Below are 26,947 nucleotides of genomic sequence, written 5' to 3'. Positions count from 1 at the left end.
TTTGTAGCTTTTTCTCTTTTTTATTTAGATATTGTTCTGTCTGCCATCTTCATGTCGGTGTAACCAACTTTGACTTTTTAGTTCTTTGCTCTTTTTTCAATTTCTTTTTATTTTGTCCAATTTCCTCTCTCCCTTTCTTGCTGTCTTTGTTCATCATTTCCTGCCTGTACGAGGCTGGACATGCAGAGATGTGCATCATTATTCATCATTAGTGCTGTTTAGCATGACAGCATGAAGGATGTTTCCAACAGGTCCTGTAACAGCCAGCTCCAATCTACCCAGCTCCACCAAGTCATAAAAACAAGAAATCACACAAAGAATACCATATTTGTCCTTGAAGTGCCATCTTTTGGAAAAAAAAGCGTCAAGTCATGACAGAAAAGTTACCGTGTGACAAACACCACCTCTATGGAATTAATTAGACCAGAGGAAATATTAGGGGGGTTATGGGTGGTTTCTATGGTCGGTGCTGGGTAGAAACTACTTGCATTTATTCTGGATTTAACATTTAAATCTATAAATAATAGGGACGGTAAGATTCACCGATTCATATTGGTGCATCGGCACAAAAGTTGGCATTTGTATTTGCATATGTAAAACCAATTTATTTATATATAATTATTAGTAGATGCACTATACTTTTATTATTTAGAAACTGCACTGCATCGTAATAGGGGTGAATCATATCATATCGCATCGGTAGTTGCTTCATATGTATCTTTAATGTATCGTATCAATGGCTATGCATCCAGATGCATATTGCATCGGCCTCAGTTCTGGAGACAAACATCCCTAATATATATATTATGTCAAAAGTAATCTAAAAGTAATCCAAAAGCAGTCAGAATACATTACCTAAAATGAGTAATCTTGATAACATTACTGACTACACTTTTTAACGTAATTTGTAATCAGTAACAGATTACAATTTGTAACAAATCTACCCAGCACTGGCTATTGCACTGCCAAGTAGTGTTCTGCGTTTTTGTTAGAAAGCTGCTATATGCTGGAGAGACTTCAGCTCCAACCCTAATCAAACACACCAGAACAAGATAATCAAGGTCTAAGGGTTACTAAAAAGCAGCAGGCAGGGGAGTTTTTAAATCAAGGATGGCGCAAAACTTTAAAACCTTAAAATTGACTGATTTAATATTTATGATTAAATATTAGGTTAATTTGTGTCCGAAGAGGAACAGTACGGTGCGTGGTTAAAGCCCTGCAACAACAATTTGATTGGATCAATCGCCGTGGGATGGACAAAAATCAGCCCGCTTTAAGAACCAGGGACACACAGCTCTCCGTGCTTGGCTTGCTTGCTTGCTCTCTCGATCTTTGGCTCCCTCCAAGCGCTCACATCTATAACATCAGGCTGTGAGACTCTAGAACAACAAACACTTTGTTGGAACTTCGTTTGAAACTTTGCGACTGCCAGAAACTTTCAAAGCTTAGTCTCTGTAAACAGACTCCAGAAAGCTGAACGCGTCACTCTCACGTCACCAGGAAAAACAGCCAACCACTGGAAGGCATCCTCAGAGTGACATCACCCAACTACCGCGCAGCAGCCAATCAGCACCCGGGATTCCCTCAACCAGGAATGGAAAACAAGCCAGCTGTCATCTGTCAACTTGAACACAGGTAGCAAGCAAAATCTCCATATCTTGCTGAACTGGTTGAATTAATCTTTAAGCAGTAAAGATCGCTAAGAATCTCTGCTTGTGATTTTCTCAGGATAAAATTTAAAGAACGACCTAGCAAACAAGTGCTAGACTTTGACTTTCTTCAAATCGCAATAACTCATTTCCTGAACTGTGTGTGTGTCCATTGTTCCATGCGTTTAGCTTAGGAATGTATTAGAGTAGCTCAAATAAAGTCTGTTTCATTGATAAAGAAGCATTGTCTTGTGTTGTGTATTTTAAAGTCAAACTTTGCCCAGATCCTTGTTACCTTTGCTCAAAGTCAACCTATACCAATTTTGTATTATTTTCGTTGGCCACGAAATAAGCAGAATTGCTAGGATTCACTAAGTGCTAGATGCTGGACAAATAGTTGAAGTGTATGCTATAAATTTGAATCAGTCTAATCAAATCAACTCAAATCTTTAAGATTCGATTCCCCAAAAGCTAAAATAAGAGCTAAATCCTTATAAGTTACTACATCACGTAGGCCTATAAAATCGTCTGACCTGATTTCTCCCTCTGTCCATGAACTCTGTGTTTTGTCCTAGCCACTTCAAAACAGCTGTATGAAGGTCACAGAGATCAGGAGAGAGTCTTCCCTCTGTGCCTCAAAATCCCTTCCAGCCTCAATGCTCTAACCGGATCAGCGCCACTCCCCTCCGGCCCTCCTACAGCCTGGTCTGATCGAGCCTGGATCCCTGGATGGTGGGCAGCGGCACTATCTCCAAAGCACACAGCTACCCGAGGGCTCACGGACACGGAAGACCTCTTTGGCCAGCATAGAAGGATTTAGACACACCCACGCACACACACACACACACACTTGCACACACACCTATTACTGATTAGCCCTGACCACGAAACACATACACACGCTCTTTTAAACAAACACTCCAATAAAACACATAATAGCTTTGAGCATCACTCTACCCACAATGGCCAAGAGAAACATTAGCATGCTAATTATTTCAAACCCATAATCAGATTATAACCGCAAGTGCTTTACCCTGATATGACTCCTAATCTAATCATTGCTCCTCAACAATGCATCATTTTGCAAAAATATGCACAAACTGATTATCGGTATTAAATATCGAGGAGCTCCGGCGGTTACGGAGTCAACAAGTGATGAGACTCTCAAAGGCTTCTGTCATGTTTCCATAAACCTCACGAATACAGATTCTCAGAACACACAAAGCAGTTTCGCAGAAAATCACTACTGATGCATTTAACTCAGTGTACAGTGCTTTCTGATTTGATTTTCTTCAGGTAAAACTGCAACTCTACCGAACAGTTGATGACCTTAATGGTAGAAAATGAAAACAATATTTTTTGAAGGACATGTAGGAAAAATTGATATTGTGAAGAAATGTACTACATAGCAGATCTTTGTGATTTAGCCGGATTTGGCAAAAGGGCTTTTGTGTCTGAGCTCCAATGGTATCAGGAGAGGAACACTCAACTATTGCTAAACTTGTGTGTATCTCCTTGCCTACAGAACTGGAAAGACTCGATTCTGTGAGAAATATGTCCTGATATACAAGCTAATACAAACAGCTAATACCATTATTGTCAATAAATTCCATGTGAATGAAAGTAAATTCCTAAGAAATTTGATGACATTAACCACTTATTGTTGAGATTAAATGTTTGTGAACTTGAACTACTATGTTATATAGGTTAAAAAAGGAAATTAGCAATCTCTATGTCTATAAAAACTCGGCCAACTTTCCCTCTTCTCTCAAAAATTATTGAAAAAGTCATCTTGTCTGAATCAGGAGAGAATTATGTATAGATCATGCAAAAGCAGTCCCAAACAGTTCTAATCAAATATGTCTGCAGACTTTGATGTGAAAGCACAAGAGGGAATGAAGTTTTTCACTGTAAAAGCAAGCATTATAAGGGTTTATGGATTTGCATTTTTACCAGAAGTGATGGTACAAAGTTAAAAGTCCTTGATGGGTTTTTTAAAAGAGAGTTTTGCTAACTGTTAACTGATGGACTGGAGTCATGTGGATTACTTGTAGATTTCTGTGACGTTTTTATCAGCTGTTTGTTCTCTAATTCTGACGGCACCCATTCACTGCAGAGGATCACTTGATCAGAGTGAGCAAGTGATGTAATGCTAAATTTCTCCAAATCTGTCCCGATAAAGAAACAAACTCAACTACATCTTGCATGGCCAAAGGATGAGTAAATTGTCATTTTTGCGTAAACTATTCCTTTAAACACCAGTAATTAACTCAATTGTACTTTATTAAAATGAACAAAGAGCTCTGAGTTGCTGGCCTCAATGTGTCTCAGTAATACAGTAATAGCTGGCAACTCCACATCATGGCTGTTGTGTTCTTAGGGTCTGGCATACCATAAAAGTACATCTGAAGGCCTTGTCTGGTGGCATTAGAAGCATTACCTCCGTGCTTCCTGATTAAATTATAAAAGTGAGCAAAATGTCAGCAAAAACGTGTCAACTCTGCATTGAAGTTCATGCCAAAATCCTTAATATGGATGTACTGACCAGGCAGAGATCCAACTTAACTGAGCAACTGCCTTAGAAACATTTATCTATGTGTAATTTTAATGTGAGGTCTGCTGATATTAATATAAATGAGGAAAAAGCTCAGCGATGCTCTGTCATTTTTAAATAAAAAGATTTACACTAAAGCATTTTGCATGGCTTTTTTAGTTGAATTTATCTACTTTATTTTTCTACATAAATATATTCACACATGTACCAAGCACAAAACCATCAACTACTCTGCAAACTGTGTGATGAATGCTTTCATGATGCAAATTCAAAGATGAGCGTTTCCAGTGTATCCGTTGATTATAATGGGAGTGATTCACTTTTGATGTGTCACGACGCTCTGCTGGTGTCTGCTCTAACTATATGTTTATGGTTGCCAAGTAACATTGCAAAACTTAGTGCATTAATACTGAATAAGACTGTGTGCAGGTGCTGCAGGTTATATCAGCTAATTTTACAATGGTGCCAAATGTGGCTCATCCAATCATATTTATAATCTATTATGGTTTTGCTTTTATTTTTTATGCAAGTGCTACATTATAAGTGAAGCTGTTTTTGCACTTCAGTCAGATTTATGCATTTGTTATGAATAATCTTAAATGTTGGTATAAAGTCCATAAAGTTCCAACGAAAAAAGAAAGTAATAAAGCAAGAAAATAGGTACCTTTAATTAGTAAAATATTTAATTTAGCGAATCATTAAAAAAAAAAAAACCTAAATAAAAGCTGATTTATAGGAAAAATCTATCATATATAATATCATATTATATAAAATCATGATATGATTGTGGCTACTTGTCTTAAAAAAAAAAAAAAAAAAAAAAAGCTGGCCCCTGAGCTTTTTCAAAGTTGTGTAGCTCTTAGCAATGGCATATTAAACAAGTTGAAATAATTGCAAAATAATTTGTTTTCATTTTAATTCTTAAATTTTTTAAATCTTAAAATTGAAATACTAAATAAATAAATGTCTTACCATAAATTTGATACTCGAGTGTTGCACCACTTTTTGCAACTTCAATTTGAAATCAAAAATGCATTAAACTCGTGCTATGCTTGTTTGTTCTTTTTTTTTTAAAAAGCGGTTTCAGAAAAGTTGCCAGAACTCGGTAATAATGAGTATACAAATAAATATCTTTCTGCACAGTGAATACAGGTCTCTAATGCTGCAACTAAATGGCAAGGTCGTGGTATTAGAAATAATTGCAGAGTTGTGAAGTGAATGAATTACATGGTATTACCAATTTTGTTGTATTATTTTGGCATTGAGCTCACATGTGTCTTAGAAAATGTTAATTGAGTAGCACAGACGAGACCCTGCTGTCACATTGTGAAGCTCTGAGCTAAAGAGTGCAGCTACTCTCCAGTACGCCTACAAGACCTTAGACACACCACTGTCTCTCTTTCTCCTACCTTCCTTGTCTCCGTCTAACTCAGAGTGCTTTGATCACTTGCAAAATCTACTGTTCACCGTTTTCATGACACACACTGGAGCTTAGACCATAGAGGAAAAGCCTGCAGACAAAAGAACAGCATGAAACCAGCTGCAAGCCAGAGGATGACTGGAGACATCTGAGATTCAACTGAGAAAAACAAGCAGACAATAAATCAATTTATTCTAAAAAGCAGCAGATAGCATGTTGAATCATGTGAGCACTGCTCTACGCCATGTTTCCTACACCGCTAGTCAACTGAATCTAGTGTCATGGCGAAATAAATTACATTTTACATGAGATGTGAGCTTGCAGCCTGAATTGAATGCAAAGAACACGCACCTTCCTGTCTGTGTGTAAAAACAATGTGTTTAGTTTAATCCGATTAATGAACGAAATGACGCTTATGACCCAAATCTTTTAATGAATCACCCTGACAAAATTGGCCTAATGAATCCTTTACTGAATCCATAAATGAACATCTGATTTACTTAATCCCAAAATTTTATTTTCAGTCACGTTAAAATTAAACCAAATACTATTGTGTGTAGTTAAGGTTTGTCACAATCAATATTGTTACTGACTGGTTCTGTTTTTTTTAATATTATTATTATTATATTTTTATTATAAAATAAAATACAGTAAAAAATAAAATATGGGAAAAATATGAAATTATATAATATTATATTGCTTTAGTTAAAAAAATATGATTCTCAATGCACACAAACTTCCCACATTACTGAGTGCCCTGTTGGTTACAGTGTGTACTTCCTTTCTATTTATGTATTTTAAAATATTTCTTTATTTGTGAAAAATACTGTAATAGAATTACAGAATTAAGAAGTTGTCACCTAAAGTATGTTTATTTTACACATTCATTTTTTTAATCTCATTTTCAAATGATTTCAGATTTCTTAAATATCTCTATATCTATATCTATATATCTATATCTATATCTATATCTATATATATCTATATCTATATCTATATCTATATCTATATATATATATATATATATATATATATATATAGGCTTTATATTGATCATCGGCCTTAATAGGATAAAAAACATTATCGGTCGACCACTAATATTATATTATATCATGGAAAAAAAAATAAAATAAATAAAACTGCAAGATAACACTGGCTATATATTCATCATAGATAAGACCAGAAATGGCCTGAGAAGGAATTCAATACAAAATTTAATATAACACCTTAAATTTTGCTTTAAGGAAGAAAGAACTTCATTTCTTCACTCTGTTCACCTTCCAGCCATTTAAAGACCCATTAGCTCTAAAATTCCCACTTCTGCTGCTCAGCCTCCACCGCCAACGGTCCTCTCAAATTCTGAATCTGGGAAAAGTACTTTTCTGCTTCAGCGAGATGCTAAGTCCACCGGAAAAGGTATTAGAGGCACAACCAGCCGGCCATGAATCCACTAACCCCAACAGTAGTGTGGATCATTAACCCTGAGTCCCAGGACGCACTGAGAAATCCCCATCAGTTTAATAGGATTCTATCAGGGTTAAAGAGAGAATCAAAAGGCTGTTTGTAATTGTTTTAAATCCAGGCTGAAGATCTTGGACTCCAGGACCATGGACAGCGACTCGCTATTTCAGCACTTCAGATCAAAATGTGGAAGTTGTCATTGTTGAGAAAGATAAATACGTATACTCACCTGATCGGTTATTAGGAGACGTCCGGACCGGTGATACTGACGGAGTGCGTGAGGATGAGTACGGTCTCTGTCTGTCTCTCTCTATTGTTGAGGCAGAGCCAACAAAGTGATACTGCGAGTAACCATCCTACAAAAATAAAGAAAGAGACAGAGAAAAGTTTACAATAATGTATAAATTCATTTATTTTATCAACTAGACAAGGGCACACAACACAACATCCAGTATCTATGTACGCTACATTAGCCCACTGTTATTCTGTCAGTTTAGTTTAGGGCCTCCCAGTGTGGAGTCATTACAAAAATCAATGGGCGGATGGAGATACAGAAATCAATGGACGAATGATCTGGAGTCAGTGGCTGTGGAGAAAGCCTGTTTGATATGTGACTGAAGCAACCTGAAAGGCTGATGGAGGAGATAAACTGAAGCCATTGGCCACTGGCTCTATGACACGTGATATCACTGTGAACATAAATCAATGGGTCTGCTGAGTGTGCAGAGAGCATACAGTAATGTATTACATTACTAAAAAGAACAACTTAAAGCTGTAATACACTACACAACTTTTAATATCTAAGCAGATGACTGAAGATCACAAACCAGACTTGTGACGAGGGACAAATTAATACAATATTTGCTCTAAAATTTCCACGTTTGATATCCTCCTGGATGGTCTGATTCTATTTAAATATGAACTCTTTCAAATGTTTGAGTGGATCGTGTTGCTTGTATAAGATATTAAGAGCATGTAGCAGATCATTCATAAGTTCACTCTCACCGAATAAAGATTAAATAATTCATGCGGTTGATTCATTTGGCCGTTAATGCAGAGCAGAGTATGAGCTCAAACATCTTACGAGGTCTCAGAATGGGTCAATGAAGAAGCTCAATTTCTGCTAGCTAAATGTGTGCTAACAGGCTACAAATACACAATAAAGAAACAAGGAGAAAACTTGCAGTCTACTGAACAAGTTCTCTAACAGGGACACCAAACACTACCCTTGACATCCCAGTTGCCCCTCCGTGACATTGTTTTTGTTGGAAAGGTGAGGAATAGATCAAACGGTCGGTCCCTCCGACTCAGTGCAGTTCAAAGCTGCCCTACTTTCTCAACACGGCAGAAACTCTGGCAGGAGAAACCACCGCTCTCCACCTAATGTGCCTGTTGCAAATAATGACATTGGACAGGTATTTGAAGGCTCCAAGGGGCGTGAAGAGAGGCACGGAACGAGGAGAAAGCGGTACTTGTCGCCTGTCGACTAAAGACCTCTTTAGTAGGGGAGTTTGTCATTTCCTTTTACTTACGCTGTTGTAAGTGTTACTTGAACTTTGAGGTTCCCACATGAGGAACTTTCCCACTTTACCTTTATTCTTTATGATGATGGGCATTTGGGCTGGCTGTGCAATAAAAGATACCAGTAAGGATGGATACTTCTTTTGAAGATGTTCCTGCCATTTGAAAACAATACTGTCAGGGAAGACTGAGTTTCAATGTGATTAAAGAATCTTTCTGCATTCATTACATCTCATAACTCCTTTCTTCTTTATCAGGTCTGAGAATAATTTGCTTGAATTGATGGACTTTTATGCTAAGGTAACTGTTCTTGAGGTGTAAAAAGGGTGAATGGTAAATGAACGTTCGTCTTTTAAACTCCAATTTATTCTGTTAATTCCAGTTGAACGCATGAAGCACCATTACAGGACTGATTCTGACTCAGACCAAGACTGAAAAGACCAAGCAGACCATGCAAAGATGAGTCATTTATGGCAACCTGCCTACCCGTGATTCCTCAATAATGCTGCTTAAGAGTCAGACAGAAAAAAAAAACCTTCTGGTGTGGAAATGTGCACTGAAGCAGACCAATGGCAAGCGCTCATTATTATACTCCCAGAGGCGGATGGAGCCAGGAGCGTTGCTCTTGCTGCGTTGGCTCCCTCGGGTCGCTGAGGCAATTGACTACCCTGATACTTCCTCGTAGAGAGTGTTGGGGAGGGATGACTGTGGAATTGTATCTCAGGAGGCTGCCAGCTGAATGCAACACCTCTCAGCAGAACATGAGTGAGGCTTCAGGCTCAAGATCAATGGCATAAGCAACTTCTCTCTTCTCTCGGGCTACAACTTCACTTCATCTTAGTCCTGCTCTACGTCATACTGAGTAAATCAAGCCAAGCGCTTCTGGGCTTTCTCACAAACACACACACCTTATTAGTAGATGAAGCTGGATGCCGTCTGCACTTCTTCAAAGATTTCTGTCTATGTAGATCAACCGCTGGAACTTTATATGAATTAGATGCATTTTATTACGCAAAATAATAAATATTTATGCATTATAGGCCAAAAACTTTTCAAAAAGCAGTTTTCAAAATCTGTTTACAGTACATCTGAACCTCCCTAGAGCATAAATGCAAACAATGAATCTGTGAAATATAAAAATCATTCAGGCTTTGGTCTACCGCAAATGGCCAGAACACAAAGAGAATGTTTAACAAATATATTTGAAACAATATGTAAATATAATACATTTTAATATAAATATAGTTACAGTTGAGTATAAGTATAATATATAATATATAAGTATAGTTAACATCCCCTCTTCAGAATCTGCAAAATGTTAATTATTTGACCAAAATAAGAGGGATCATACAAAATGCATGCTATTGTTTATTTAGTACTGACCGTGAATAAGATATTTCACATAAAAGATGTTTACATATAGTCCACAAGAGAAAATAATAGTTTAATTTATAAAAATAACCCCGTTCAAAAGTTTACAGTCCCTTGTTTGTCCTGAACAGTTAAACTGCCTGCAGTTCTTCAGAAAAATCCTCAGGTCCCACACATTTTTCTTTCTTTCTTTCTATCCATCTATCTATCTATCTATCTAATTGAAATAAAATAATTTTTTTAATTGTAAAAATTAATAATTTACATGCATCAATTAAAGAAATTATAAACAAGAAGCCAAAAGAAAATAACACATACAGGACACACAGAACTAAGTATATTATTTAACTCTGTTACACTCCATAACACACAACTTCCTCCAATACTGGCTAGAAGCATCAAAACCAAAAGATCACAGATGCTTCCTGGGCACGAGGCCATTCTTCACAGCCTAGGGAGGCGTCTGGCTTCCCAAAGCTCTTGTTTTCGCTTTCCTCCTCTCTTGTGTTCCCTCTTCTCTCTCAGCTTCATCCATCACACCACCCAAAACACAAAGAATCGCGCCTCAGGTGGCCCGACTCATCCAATTGACACCTTTCATTTCAACGGAGGGAGAGAAAGACACATCCACGTGGAACAACTGTCATTATGCACTCATGAGATGAGAGACAGGGCTCTGCAAATGTTAATAATAGCAATCTCTTTCTTGCTGCCCTTTGCTTAATACCATCCCCGGTGACATTTCCAGGGCTCAGCTGGGTTGGAGGAAACAGGTTAGATTGTGGGAGGTTTTAAAAATCTTTGCAAACCCAGCCTGGAGGGGGCTGGAATGAGTGCGAGAGGGATCCACAGAGCTCTATCCCTCGAAAATCAATCAAAGAACTGTTTATAATAAGCATTAGTGTAGATTTAACAACTTCGGCCTCTCTGACGATATATTTATAGCTCCGGCTGTCCTCCGCATCCTTGACCTTGTCACTTTATCTGTGTCACCTAAAGCAGCTTCGATAACCTGCCTCAAGGCGGCATGCAAACACAACGCCACTGTGAACCTGTGAGCGCTTCGACATTATTTATAGATATTTAGTCAGCTAGCATAATGGGAATCGGCGTTTCATCTAATTACTCTCTTTCATTATAATCTACACATGGTACCTTTTCGTCGAACCCTCTAAATATTTAAAAAAGACAGAGAGGGTAATTAATAGTATGTGCACATGAAATTAGAGCTCGTAATTCGACATTGGTTTTGACGGCGATGAGCTCAGCGGGGTAAACTTGCAAACATCCATAATTACATATCATTACAGACATTTTCAAACAGGCATTGTGAATTCACTCTCCAATGCAGTTCGGGGAGGGGGCGCCTCTATTTCCTCAGAAACACTTCTAAACTCATCTCGGCGGCGCAGGCAGTCGGCTCTTGGCCTTTTCTCATCTCTAAAGGTCAGCGTGGCATCCGTCGCTGCCTCCGTGGGCTGTAATTCTTCAACACCTTCTCCGCAGAGCCAAGTGGGCAAAACGACACATTATAGTGCTCGGTCCGGGACGTTCCTCACCACCCAGCGTCGTATCTGTCAGGACGGAGATTGCTCAGCGAAAGGGAACGGTGTGTTCTCAAAGCCTAGAGGCTTCTAGCGCTTGTGGGGGACGGTGGTCTGTCACAACCCAACATTTCTCTTCTCATGCTCTTATTAGTAGTTCATTTGAGAACATTTTGGCTTGGTTTGACCTTGTTAATGTTTAACACTACTTTGGCTCTTCATTATCTTTGTTTGAATGCAACACGAGAGGTCTGGCTACATGTAAGCAGGTTAATTCCTATTGCCCTTAATTAAATTTAATTTCATGAGCACATTGTCTATTCAAAGGCCCCAAACGCTAGCTTAAAAAAGTATGGTTTGGAAATGAAAATAAATCTGCTTTTAATTGCTGAAATATGGCAACATTCATACAAGGTCTCCTCACGTCAGTCTATTCACCATGCTGTTCAGACCATACAATGCGTTCTGAATGCCATCAACGCTCGCCAAGGCCAAAGTTTGCCTCAATAATCTGCAAAGGAGACATCTGAACGGATACACACAATAGTAAGTGCAACAAGCACTTATTGAATGGAAATATCTCTTCAGCCTGGCCGTTACTGCTCAATAGAGCGTTCATTGCTAGTCACTGCGGATTAATGTTTTCAGTCAGCTACAAGGTGTTGTGTTGAATAAATAGTGGGTTGCACATCTTTGTCGGAGAGGACGGGTACAAAAACACTTCTCCAGTTTTTTTCATTCAAAACTATTTTTTCTAAAAGTTCAAACACAATCGTGTGGGAGTGGGAGATCAGTTAGCATGCTAAATGAATTCCTCAGGTTGGGATGGATGAAGTGGGACACAGCTGTCGCGAGTGGAAGCAGGTCTCCTACCTTCTTATAAAGGCTCCGGAGATCTCTGTACTGCCACATGCTACTGAGAACCTGAGATGCTGCCTTTACCACTTTAGGTGAATGTCTGTAAGAGAGAGAGAGAGAGAGAGAGAGAGAGAGAGAGAGAGAAGAAAACAAACAAGTAGAGTCAACAGTAATAAATGGACATATGTTTCAAGAGTCAATTATTATTATTATTATTATTATATGTTAAAATTTGACAACATTTTAAAAGCATTTGACAACTTTTTAAAAAACATACAACATACAAATAATGATAGCAATAAAGAAAAAAAAAAATATTTCTTTGACTTAAATTACACTATCATTCAAACGTTTGGGGTCAGTAATATTTTTTTCTTCCAGAAATTTATTTTACTTTTATTTACTTATATTCATCCAAAAATGCTGTAAAAAACTGCATCACAGGTGATGTTAAAAATATTAAGCAGCACAATTGTTTTCAACAGTGATAATAACAAGAAATGTTTCTTGAGCAGCAAATTAGCACATTAGAATGATTTCTGAAGGATCATATGACTGAAGACTGGAGTAATGATGCTGAAAATTCAGCTTTGCCGTCACAAGAATAAACTACTTTTTCAAATATATTAGCATACAAAACAGTTATTTTAAATAGTTTTAACTTGTTTTATTTTAAACTGCTTTTACTGTATTTTTGATCAAAGTAAACCTTGATGGGCATATGAGAAGAAAAAGTCTTACCAACTCAAAACCTCTGAATAGTAGTGTACTTTTGATGGATGATTTAAATTTTTTGGATATACTGTGTGTTGAACAATTCTCAATTCTCCAGTATATCTATATGCAGCACATCGGCATAACAGTGACAGCTCTAAAACAACACATTTTAATTGTAGAAAGTTTACAAAATATTCTAACTCTAAGATCAAAATGCCAATACCAAAACAGAGGAAAATGAAAATCCAATCTTGTTCCTCAGATGACTGTTCCTACGGAAGCATTTGATGTTTTCTCTGCTTTCTGTGCAAACATCTCACACGGACAGCAGCTTTTGTTATGATTAACAATGCACCACAAACAAAAGAAACAATCCCTTGGTTCTCAAAAATGACACAAATTGTTTGACTTCAGCTGATTTGATAGAACAGCTGTGCCTTTTGTCTTCCGCCGAGCCGAGTCAATCCATTTCTGCTCAAAGGACACAATGGAACAATTTACAATTGCCACTTGAAATGAAGTTAGAGGAAAATCTTTGAACATGGCTTTAATAGATGAAATGAATGCCGCTCATCCTTCATCATTTCCTCTCATAAATGACAAAATGGATTCTTAGAGGTGGAGATGTATGTTTGATTTGTCCCTCCCTCATCTTTCAAAATGGATTTTAACACGCTCGGATATTCTGTTGACTCGGGCTCGTCTCAAATTAAACCCCTCACTTTGGCGATGTAAAGTCTGTCAGATTTGCTGTGAAGTTTGCATCAGTGCAGATTTCACAAATGTGAAATTTGTGCCAAATGAGTAGTATGTCTGAAAAAAAAAAATTGTTTTAAATCAAAGTAGATTTTAATGCAGTTTCTGTATGTTTCTTTTTAAATAGCTTATTATATAAAAAAAGAGAAATGTTATTCAGCCAAGAGCAGTGAGTTCATTATTTTGCCATGCATGATGTGTTGAGCACATATCACAATCTGTACCAAATCAATCCACTTCAAATCAAAAAAGTAATCAAATCCGATGCATATCAGAACAAGCACACTGGTTGCTGCTACGTGCCTGTACTAAATCAACCGGTTGCATTGGTGCTATATCTAGACAAACAAACACCCGAGTGGCTTGTCCCTTTGATAACCTCTCAGCAGGAAACTGGAAGCAGCTGTCATCGCCATATTGGCTCCAACGGGGTGGGCACAGTGTATGAATAGCTGATGGGGATATAAAGCAGTCGCATGAAGTGTCAGTTTGATGAGGGTCGGACTAATGTCTTTGACAGTGTCATCACTCACTCACATTTGAAACACCTGTTGCATGTAGCAACATGCCATGTATTACAACTGAATACATCTATATTAATACGCCAAATCTATACACAATAAAAACAAATAAATAATAAATAATATATAAAATAATACTACATTTTTTGGTCACTTGCCTCTATTAACAAACCATTACTACGACTTTTGCTTCAATAAAGTACTAATTTGCTGCTTATTAATAACTAGTAATGTAGTTGTTAAATTTAGGTATTGTTATTTATTATTATATTATATTATATTATATTAGGGATGTAGAATATGGTCGTGCAGAATATGTGCTTTATAAGTACTAATAAACAGCCAATATGTTAATAATAGGCATGCTAATAAGCAACTAGCTAATAGTGAGAATTGGTCCCTATACTAAAGTATTATTTTTTATACTTTTTTAATTATGCTATAATCCTGCTAAGAGGTTATCAAATAACAAAATAAAACAAAATAAAACAAAACAAAACGATTACATTTTATTTATACCAGAATGAGAAATTAGCTTTATTTGGCAAGTGTACACTCAACGCAGACAACAAAATTCCTTGTATGTTTGTGCACGCTTATTATGCTAAAAATAAAATAATAAAGTAATAAAACAAAATAATAAAAAATAAAAAAATGTGTTCACTTCCAGGTTTAAATTACATCAGTTTTCAATCTCATCTGGACCACTCTGTATATCTTCTCGTGATTCAAAAAACCAATAAGCCAGTGTCAAGGCTGTGTTACATTGGTTACATTTTTTTTTGGTCATTGTCAGATAACACCCCTTAACTCTGTTGAATCATTCTTACATACATCCTCATGATATTTAGCTTTATTCTCAAGGACACAGCAAATCAAACATCAGCTCTTTTTGTCAGCTATGGCAAAAGTGGACATGTTCTTCCTCCAAGTTTGCTTTTCTTCATTATAGTTCAGCAGGCACTGAATAAGCGACTCATGTCGGGTGCGTTGCAGATGTATAGATGACGTAGCTGAACATCTGTAGACAATGTGGCCTTGAAGCTCATGAAATGCTTATTGAGGTCTGACTCATACCGTGCATCTCTTTTAAAAGGTGCTGGAATAAAAGTAGAACCGTGTAGCTGGAAAATAAAATGTCTCCAAAAGCAATGCAGTTTCTGGTGAACAAAATAACTGGCCGGCCTCAGGGTCCATGAAAAGACGAGGAAAAGCAAAACCACGGCCTAGTGGTTAGCGCACACTTCAGGCCATTTTAGTAGTTAGTGATAAGATGCAAGCTTATCATAAAAAAGACAACTTACTTGTCTCCTTTACTCCTAGCAATACCGATGAGCTTCTCAATGCCACCGGCGTCTCGTAAGGCCTTGGCGTTCTCCATGTTCTTGGTGATGACCTCGTGTAGGGCGCAGCATATAGCCGTAACGGTGTCATCGCACATGGTTTTACCCGCTGTGCTGTTTGCCGTACCCCCGCTGCTTCCGCTAGCATTGCTCCCACCCGGGAGCCGGTGCACGAGGTCCCGCATGGCATACTTACCTACACAAAGACAAAAGATAGACAGAGAGAGCATATGAGATAATTATGATAGTCAAGATGACATTTTTCACAGTCAGTATGACTATTGTGCTACAATTTATTCTTAATCTAGAGTATAATAATGCAGGAGCTGCAGCAATTCAAGAGTGTCAGATGTGTCGGTTTAAGCATCGCTGGATTTCTATGGAGGGGGTGTTATCCTGACTGCAGCATGCATATATGACTCACGCTACTTGAACAAGGGAAAGAAAATATGAGAAATATGACATTAAAAGAACAGCAGGGGACGTGTAATTTAAATTGACTTGGCAACACTCAACAGCACTGAAAAAAGAACTTGACCAGTGGGAGAAACAATATGATTCTTGAGTTTATGTGTTTGTGTCGGTGAAACATGAGACAAATTTGTGCCGTAACACACTAAGTGATATTAACAGGCAATCACAAGCGCAGTGATCGCTACAGGATGTTGAGTGCTCTTTCCTCACCCAGTGGTGTATGGGACACCCACTCACGGCGTTATGAGCCAATTATATTATAGTTAAATTTGCCTAAAGAGGTTTTAGTCCACATAGAAGCCACATCAAAGCAGCAAATATAATGTTTGTTTACACAGACTTTTAATGTCATAAAAAGGAGGACTACAGTAATTTACCCTGGAATTACAATCACTTGAAACAACAGCATTAATCTACATGCACAGTGGACAGGAATCAAGACTTATGTGAAATTAAGTTAAGGTTAAATGTTAAGATCAAGTAAAAATAAAAATAAATAATCATATTGTGAGATATAGTCACACTGTAAGATAAAAAGTCACATTATGAGATATTAAGCCTCATTATGAGATATCATTACACAGCTCTGTGGAACACTTGATTCTGTGTATAGTCCTGTCAGGGTTTATTCTGTGATAACAACTGGCTAGATGTACATTATCCCTTACTTAAGCCACACTGGGAGATATAGTCACATATGAGATATTAAGCCACACTGTGAGATAAATTTAAATTGTGATGTAATACAGTATATACATTTCAATAGTAAAATATAGTCCCATAGTGATATAAAAAGCTATATTATGAGATAAAGTCACACTGTGAGAGAGTCCGTGACATTATGAGATATTAAGCCACACTTTGAGATATAAAGTCACACTGTGTGAAGCCACATTATGAGATAGCAAGCCACACTGGGAGATATAAAGACACATTGTGATTTTTTTTTTTGTTATATGCTTGAAATCTTAAAGGGGTCATCGGATGCCTATTTTCCACAAGTTGATATGATTATTTAGGGTCTTAATGAAAAGTCTATAACATACTTTGGTTAAAATTTCTCAATGGTAGAGAGAGAATGGTAGCCCCTCTCTTCCGTGGGGTGACGAGCAGACTGTAAACTTCAGCCGCGAAACTGGCTAACTTGCAGGTTATTAGGAAAGGCGATTTGCAAAGATTCATGAAAAACCCTTATACTCACTTCTTCTGATGAAGCTGATCACAAATGATTCGCGCGAACATAAACGCATTTAGCCAGATGGGGGATCGGTGCATTCCCTTCAAAAACGAAAGTAACGCTAATCCTCTGTCTTCAGCGGCTCACATGTCAGGAGTAAATGACGACTGCTATTTTCATTATTACATCCAACAATTTGGGTGGATTTTTATCATTATAGGATGTACACACACTTCCAACACACATTTATGTTCAAACAACTTGTAAAGTGAATTTTGCATCCGATGTCCCCTTTAAAAGATAAAGAAATAAAGAGAAAGAGTATTTAAGAGAAGACAAAATCTCCATCATACAATTAACACCAATATAATAGCTCATTCACGATGTCATCACTTGTAGGAAGGGCTTATGTATGATTTTTCAAAGGGCCGTGAAATCATTACCGTGATCTCAACAACAGAAATATTGGTACTGCCGTGTCAAAATAAAGCATTATATATTGTTTGCATTTAAGAGATTTAAGACCTACCGTGGACATGTTTAGTTCTGCATTGGAAAATTGTAAATAGCTTCAGGGAAGCCCACTAGCAAAGATATATAAAGTTTTGCAGCTCCAGATCATTTTTACATTTAAATGAGAACAAAACATGAAATGCTATTATGTGGACATGTGTATTGAAGATAAAACTGGTGTATGAACACAAGCCTACAAGACATTTCTGTGAAGTAGCTGTCCGATTTCAAGAAGAACAAGAAACTAGTTTGCAAGAGTATTTTCCAGATTTCATGCTGCCACTTTAATCATCCAAGCACTCCAATATTTTGACCTTTGAAACGCTGAAGAGTCCTTCTCCTTCTGGCACCCTATTATTCTATCACAGAAGCACACAGCTAATGAAATTAATCTAAGGCTGTTCAATTCTTTCCGCTAATTCCAAATGGTCTCCGAAGGAGAAACACAGACATCATTTTCTACATGAAGCATACTGCAGAAAGGCTCAGTTTTATCACCAATAAGCTTCCAGTTAATTGGTGTCTCCTTATCTTGTACCCGCAGGCAAAATCGTCTGTCTTGCGTGAGCTGACAATATGGAGGCAGTCCAATGAGATGTGAGATTTCTCTGAACAGCGAACTGTGGGAAAAACATGATATTTACTGAATAATAAAAACCTGGATAAATTATTGATCATTGATATCATCTCTTGTTGCTCAGTTAATCTCCAATATTCCAACAATGAACCTCTTAATTACACCCAAAGTGAAATAAATGTATGTCCTGCTGCCTCAACATACTGTTTAAATAATATTTCAATATATAAAATACTACTACTAATAATAATAATATTTCAATATATATATATATATATATATATATATATATATATATATATATATATATATATATATATATATATATATATATATATATATATATATTATATATATATATATATATATATATATATATATATTATATCACTGGTTCCACAAAAATATTAAGCAGCAAAAACTGTTTTCTACATTGACAATAATAAGAAATGTTTCTTGAGCAGCATATCAGGATATTAGAATGATTCTGAAAAATCATGTGACACTGAAGACTAGAATAATGGCTGCTGAAAATTCAGCTTCACAGGAATAAATTATATTTCAAATTATATTAAAATAGAAAACATTATTTAAAATTGTAACAATATTTTACAATATTACAGTTTGACTTTAATTTTGACCAAATAAATACAGCCTTGGTAAGCAAAAGAGACTTAAAAAAAACAATTAAAAACACACATAATAATAAAACCAGAACTCTGATTACTTTAAAAAGTTACAGCATAAGAAAAAAAGAATTGAAGTATCAAATCTGGCTAAAAACAGGAGGATGTACATCATGATCAGGATCCCATAGAGGAAGAGTGGCATGGACAGGAGAAACAGGTGAAGTGTGGGACATTTTCAGTCCAGTTTTAGGCTTTATGATCACAATGAAACACAAGATTGCATGATTACAAGTAATCACGAGCTTAGGACTCTTCAAGTACAAGCTGCTGATTTTCAAGAACATGGATTACTGCAATTCGGACAGGTTTAATTCTGAACGTCCGCGCAGAGATCTCAAAGTCAGCCTGAGCATGAAAAACAACAGTGGAGAAGTAAAAAGGGCTCTGAGTAACACATTCACACTCCTCGTGATAAATGAAGAGTCTCTTTATGGACTCAGCCGGACGGTTCTGGTACATGACGATGAGTTCTGGCGACTGTATATGACTCAAGGCTAACCTTGACTCACTAGAGTGCCTCATCTACGAGCTCTTGGGAATACGAGGGCTTAGTGGTAATCAGAGGTAAGTGCAGACCCTCCAGCTTATAAAAGCCCATTCTCCCAAAAACAGGCAATCAGCTACACGGCTCTGGGCCATCGTGAGCTCCAGAAATACACACACACCCACAGACATTTACAAAGAGAGAGAGTGTCCTTTCGTTATTGCTGCTTTTATGTACACTAAATTCTAGGTGACCAAGTTAGTCGACATAAAGGACATTAAAGGCAAAGTTGTAATTTTCCTCACATTCATGGCATTCCAAACCTGCATGCTCTTTCTGTAACTCAACACAAAAGTAGAAATATTTAAAGAATTTTTATGCAGTACAATGATAGTTAAAAATTGATTGTAAGCTACATTGCAAGAGTGGATTCTTTAAAAAAATCAATTTGAGTTCACAACATGAAATAACAGCACAATGGGTTACATACTGTATGAATTGCAGTATTAAATTTTAAGCTTGCATACATGCATAAAGTATCATAATAATGTGCTTTAAACTAGTGTTCAAAAGTTTGTAAGATCTTTGAATGCTTTTGAAAGAAGTATAAAAGAAAAATGTTATAATATTGTGAAATATTTTTACATTTTACAATAACTGTTTTCTATTTTAATATATTTTAAAATGTAATTTATTCCTGTGATCCAAGCTGAATTTTCAGCATCAGTACTCCAGTCTACAGTGTCACATGATCCTTTAAAAATCATTATAATATGCTGATTTTCAGCTCAGAAAACATTTCTTATCAACGTCAAAAACAGTATGCTGTTTTTTTGTGGAAACTGTAATTTGTTTTTTTTAGGATTCTTTAATGAATAGAAAACTCTAAAGCTTTTTTGTAACAATATAAGTTTTTTCTTTCCATAAATTTATCTGTAACGCTGCTGAAGTAATAATTTCTTAAACAAACAAACAAACTTACCCTAAACATGTGAATAGTAGTGGATACCTCATTATGCTGAGTGCAAAGCCATTAAAATAATTGACTAAATATATTGTAATGTGGAAACGAGCAAACAAATAAAACAAAACATTTTGCTGAACTTTATTTCCAGCTTTAATTTCTTTCTTTCATTGTTATTTTTAGTTTTAGCCCTTAAGCAACTACTACTATAAGCAGCAAACATCACTCTGTTTCTCTGGGAAGAACAAGTACAGGTGGTTGACAAGGCATATAATGAGGGGAATGGCATTATATACTGCCATATTATAGTGGATCCGAATAAAAAAGAAGAGCATTAATATTCTCAGTCGAAGTTCAAAGAGAGTTGGTAAAACGTTCCATGAAGGCCTGAGGGTTCTCGGCTTGGTTTAAAATGTCACACAGTGGTGAAAGGCTTTGGGCAGCATCTCTGTGAGCCTTTATCCTGCAATAACATTTAAATGGATCCAAAGAGGGGTTTTTTTTTTAATGAAGCTAACAGCAGGTTCAAACCCCATTGGCAGAAAATAGCCAACTTGGACATAAAAGAGTAGTACAAACAACAAAGCATTCGAAGACAGACCTTAAAACAAAATTATTCTTAAAAGGTTAGGGAGCAAATTAAATTGGAAATCAGCCACCGTGGAGACCATTTGAAAGGAGAACGTCCAGCAGCATGGCGTTCAAGCGCTATATCGCTCTCTATTACTGCCTTTGATGTCTGTCGTACTGAATTAAAAGCAAAAGACCTATGGATGCAATTTCGAACAGAGCCACCTTGTGGAGTGGCGGTGTTGTGCCCATTTTCAACTCCCTGCCAAATTATTACCCCCTCTCGTTGAAATCGCTACCCGATTGCCTAATCCTAACCCCTCCCCCACACCTAACCTTAAACCTACCAATACTAGGGGGGTTGTGATCTGGCAGGGGTCAGAATTCAGCACAACAGCGGCCGGGACAGATAGAGAGGTGGATTGAACGACTGGATTTGGCCACGGAAAAGATAAAGAGGAGATTTTCTAGTGTCATTATTATAAAGCAGCTCTTATGCTTCGAGACACCTCTGGCAATCTCCTAATGAAAGAGAGAGAAAACAGATAAAGGAAGGGAAGATGGAAAAATGACCAAACGGATGCATGAGGGAGCGCGTGAGAGATGGGAAGATTGGCTGCAAATTGAAGCGAGAGAGGAAGGCGATTGGTCACAGCTGCACACACACACTTAGTTATTTCTCTAAAGGCCAGTCCGTCGAGCACATCCCCTCTTTTCTCATCCTTTGTGCAGGTGGGCGGCAAATATGAGTCTTTCAGTCATCAAATCTGGGATGAAACTTTCAATGATGGATCAGAACTTTTCAAATCCCTCTCCATCAACTGAAATGTCGGACCTTTGAAACAAGCCCAGTAAAGCTGGTTCTCAAAGTTACAGCACAACTTCAAACATTTCCAACAAATCCACCGAGCTTTGTCTGCTAGTCCTCTGAAGAACGTGTCTCATCATGGTCCGCATGCCCACACCAATACCCTCCTATTTCAAGTTTTGCCACCTGAAAGTTTGGAGAGCCATTTCGATTACAAATCGCACTACTCTGTTGCTCATCCAATGCTATGCTTAGCGTGCGTCTGCATTCATTCACGCCTGCTGCGCCTGATTTTGTGCACGTTGAAGCCTCAAACGACATCTTGGGGGATTTTATACATCACATTTAAAATTCAGCCACTGGAATTCACAAAAACTCCACTGAAAATATCCAAATTTGGATATTTTGCTCACATCAGGAACTTCAAGGCAAGTTATTTGATTGCACATTGATTCTTGCGTGTAGATAAAATAAGAGTGACAAAAATAAGAACAAAGTATGTAGGCTATTAATATTAATGATCATGAGTTCAGAATATATAATAAAGGATTTCAATTTAATGAATGAAAAAAAGATTATTTATTCTTTATATATATATATATATATATAAAAAAAAAAACATTCTCTCAAGGAGATCAAATTATGAGTGCTTCTCTCTCCCATCTTTCTTTAGCATTAATGTCACCAACCTCAATCCTGGAGATAGGAAGAGCAGCAAAAAAAATAATTATAAATGAGAAAAGGTCAAAGCAGAAACAGAGATTACATTTGTACTGTACCTCAGGGTCTATAAATGTCAATGAGGTTCAAAAGTACACATAAAACCAAAATTAATTAAAATACATCAAAATCAATTCTCTTTTAACCTCATGTAAAAAAGGCATCTGACACCAAGAAGCTTATCTGAATTTTATGATCTTGCAATGTGCTGTTTATCAGCATCCAGTATCAAAGCTCCAGGATCCAGGCTGATGTTTTGAGCTTAGGCTGTTAAATTCATTTATACAAACAATCAATCTTTATTTTAATACGTGATCAAACGGCAGGATCAAATTGGCTATTTACATGCATTTCATGTGCCCAGTTTCCATCCCAAGCTAAATGTAAAATGAGTTCAAATACAGATTCAGTGATCAAACATGTAAAAATCACGGATGAAAGGAAGAGACTGTGGGAGAAGTTTAAAAAAGAGGGACCTTGCGTGATTTTATTGTTCATGGCTCTCAAAAGCTTTTGATGGATGGCCATGTTGAACTGTCTAAAAAAGCAAAGTGTGAGAATAGCCGCCAGTCACAGACTGTGTTTACTCCTCACACGTCAATACAAATCAGTTTAGAGTTTAAATCTACTCTATATAGACTCTGCAATCTGATAAAAATATCAATTTATGTGAGCACCACATGTACTGTATGCAAGTTATTTTTGCATAATACACTGAGAAACATGCTAAATCTACAAAGGCAGGAAGCACATTTCCATGGCAATGTGTAATGAAGACAATGCGATCTGCATAATCTAAAATGATTTTGGATGATGTGCAAATCTAGGCGGACTCCAGGTGGCAAATGCAAACCAGTTGTTTGGGGAGCCTAAAACCAGCGGCAGAACGAGACTGGGGAGCCGTTGCCATGGAGACAGCGAGACCCACCAGGGAAGCCACGTTTGTTAGCGGGTGAGATCAATAGTCTGCCTGTGATGTCACTGGGAGAATTTCAAATGGTGTGAATCAGTGCGAGATGGGATGAAGGAAGGAAGAAAACAAGCTCTAATTAAGCACCTGATGCGGCGGGTCAACATGTGACAACGGGGACCACAGCGGACCGCTTCCTGTCATTCAGACGGAGCCTAGTGATGCTGTGTCATGTACTCGCTAATATGTCTAATTCAGAAGCAGTGTAATGCCAAACACCTGCATCTCTGTATGAAGGCAAGGTCAACTCCCAATTGCAGGAACCTCAAAGCTTCTGACACATGTTTGGAGGAAACAATATCAATTATGGACAGGTGTGGATGTAGTCATGAAGGAGAGGTATAATTATACTATCCTAAACAAGTACAGAGTCACTTTGACTCACTTCACCTCTGCGCTGAGCGTAAACAATGAGGGAACTACCTGCACTGTGTGCTTACAGAAACAGAAAAGGCTAATTCTTAGTCAGCAGTGACCATCTCCTAACGCATTGTAGAGCACCAAGCGATGAAACTCTCATCTTTTCCATGTTAATCTTGTCCTAAACAGTGGAAACGTGATGAAGTACCACTTGACAAGATATTGGGCGAATTCCACTGAAAGTGAACATAACTAGGCCCTACTCATTCTGAAGGACAGAGCACTTGAAGTGAGCACTCTGAAGGGTGCAGGGCTTAACTGCCTTGTGTGTACACATTTGGAACATATTACACAAAGATATAATCTGATTGTTACCTTGGTAACATACATTAACAACAAAATCTATTCTTACACTTGCATCAAATTTGGCCTTGAATCATCAATTAGAATTTATTTAATCTTGTGTTCTGCTTTTGTGGCACTTGTGGTAAATAAACAAGAAACTAGGCTTAATTCTAAGAATTTTATATTTTACTTTGGGTTTGTGAGTAACAAATAAATGTCCTCAGTTTAAATAGTTAACTGTGAGGATGTTTTACCAGGAATCACATGAGCAGAAATGACAAAATTGCTTAGTCTTGAATAGTCTTTAATTCCTTATTGGACGTGAGTGCTGTTGCGTCATGTCGCGAATCCATTTCCCTTTCAGGTCAGAAGCAGCGCGAATGCTTGAAGTATGTCAGAAATAGAATGCAACATTAGTTTACTGTCTGGGATTTGTTTTGTCAAACCGTGCCGCATGCAGTGTAGACAGAATTGCTGATTATAATGGGTTCTGTCATCTATAGTCGCGTTGCGCGCTCACGTCCGATGTAAACATGGGGTAAAATTAGGAAAGCGCTCCTGATCGCATGTGAAACATTTTGTTTGTTTGCTTAACTTTATTACAGATTTGATTTTAAACAAGACAGATGCTGGCTGTTTAGAGAGCCTGAAATTAAAAGATGATGCAGTGCTGAGCCGGATTATATTGGATCCAATGGTAAAGTCGCAACACATAAGTGAGAGTAAACGTGTTTTTACCACTAATTGCATTGTCTGTTCCAGGCTGTTTGATATATACTGAGTATTTATAAGTTTTTGACCTAAATGACCAATGTTGTTTTCAGAGTATGTCAAAGCAGCATCCATCTGTTATTTTAATAAGTAAAACTATTAGCTAATTATAGCAGAGGACGTATACTTACGAGTCTTGAATGCGCCCCGCCTATAAAAACAGATCGTTCTGCAGAGAGGCTCAAAAACAGAATAGAAAATAGGCTATTACTTCTAAATGATGTTTTTTGATGTAAAATCACACTAACATTATAATTGAACCTCAGAGAACATTATAAAATAATAACAAAAATGCAGTTCATGACCTATTAAAGTGAGAATTATATAAATGATCTGTAATGGTATTGAGGAAGGGCCCTTTGTGATGGGATTTAGACAGCTGGTCATTTTTATTTGGAGTGACCCTTTGAAAAGCCTCCAAAACCTTTGTCACTTTCAGCAAAGTCAGCTGAACAAATCAAAACAAAACAAAACAAAACAAAACAAAACAAAAGACAGAATAAGTAAGAAGAATAAAACAAAACAAACCTGACCCAAAATAAAACAACATAGCCAAACAAAATGAAAGGAAAAACAAAAAAGAAAAGAAACCAAACCAAACTAAAACAACAAAGCCAAAACAAAGCAAAAAACAAACTAACAAAAAAAACAAAACAATCCAAAACAAAACTGTTTGATAACATCATTCATTTGAGTAGCCTCCGCCCAAAACATCCACAATTTTGACTTGCATGTCACTTTCAGTAAAGTCAGAAACAAAACAAAAACAAACAAACCAGACTAAAACAAAACAAAAATCAAAATCAAACAGTCACTTTAGAACGACCCTTTGAGTTGCCTCCATGCACAACTGCAACTGCATGTCACTTTAAGTAAAGTCAGTCAGCAATGAAAATCCCAAAACCCCAAACAAAACCAAAAATATATACAGTATATAAACAGTTCCTCAAAAGCCATCTGCCAAGCATAGAATGTGCAAGTGCAGCCTGATGCCTGCTAGACAATTTAAAATGATGAGTGGCCAGGAAATGTGTAATAATAAAATGACAGTTATCTTCCTTTGAGCTGAGAGCTACGAATAGCCCTCTTTACTACACTGGCTAAAACATAAGAGACTGGACTTCATTACAGAGAAGCCAAAGAGACCACAGCTGTTAACCCAGAGCTCTACACATCCAATGGATCTGAACCATTCGAAACAAAGTGACTGATAAAATAAAAGATGACAGTCAAGAGAGGGAAAAAAAAGGGCCGTACCGATTAACTCTTTATTTCTGACATCCAAGGCCATGTTTCTGAGCGCGGTAGCGACGGCACACACCACACGGTCGTTGTCTATCCTCAGCAGCTCCACGAGGATGGGCAGACCCTTCTCTTTCCTCACCGCCGCACGGATGTACACCGACCACTAGGGGAGATACACACACACACACACACACACACAAATAAACAGGTATACGTTGCTGAATATGACAAATGACACCTTTTGGCCACTTTGCTATATTTAATTCTACATATCAGCAGTTTTCAGGAGACCATGAAGTGTATCGTCATAGTTGGATATGCCATGTGGGCAAATGTCTGTAAAGTGTCTCATTTTAGATCAGCACCCCGCTGACAGTGTAATCACACTCCCCAGGTTACAGTGAAAGACTAATACTAGCTCAGAGCTTTAGCGCTCTGAGGTTCTCTATGTATGACCCCAGCTGTGGGATCAGCCTTTATCAGTGACGGAGTGTCAGCTCAGATTAGAGTCTCTGCTACCCTGCACTTCTGCTGTAACAGGGGAGACCGCAGCATACGGCCCAGC

At 37.4% G+C, this 26,947-nt stretch overlaps 1 protein-coding gene across 4 annotated transcripts in view; it reads right to left on the bottom strand.

Annotated features, from left to right (window-relative positions):
- ctnnd2a (catenin (cadherin-associated protein), delta 2a) overlaps positions 1 to 26,947 on the bottom strand; it is a 320,045-nt gene that overhangs the window by 5,351 nt on the left and 287,747 nt on the right. For all 4 annotated transcript variants that reach the window (XM_058765069.1, XM_058765068.1, XM_058765071.1 and 1 more), the window contains 4 exons: positions 26,395 to 26,545; positions 15,677 to 15,911; positions 12,394 to 12,478; positions 7,314 to 7,440 (listed from right to left, as the gene is read on the bottom strand). In XM_058765069.1, the coding sequence (XP_058621052.1) occupies positions 7,314 to 7,440; positions 12,394 to 12,478; positions 15,677 to 15,911; positions 26,395 to 26,545 (598 nt within the window). The remainder of the gene's footprint in view (positions 1 to 7,313; positions 7,441 to 12,393; positions 12,479 to 15,676; positions 15,912 to 26,394; positions 26,546 to 26,947) is intronic.

The sequence above is a fragment of the Onychostoma macrolepis genome, chromosome 24 (genome assembly GCF_012432095.1).
Source record: "Onychostoma macrolepis isolate SWU-2019 chromosome 24, ASM1243209v1, whole genome shotgun sequence".
Taxonomy (NCBI): Eukaryota; Metazoa; Chordata; class Actinopteri; order Cypriniformes; family Cyprinidae; genus Onychostoma; species Onychostoma macrolepis.
The sequence above is the reverse complement of the archived record's forward strand: the minus strand, read 5'-3'. Positions and strand labels throughout refer to the sequence as shown.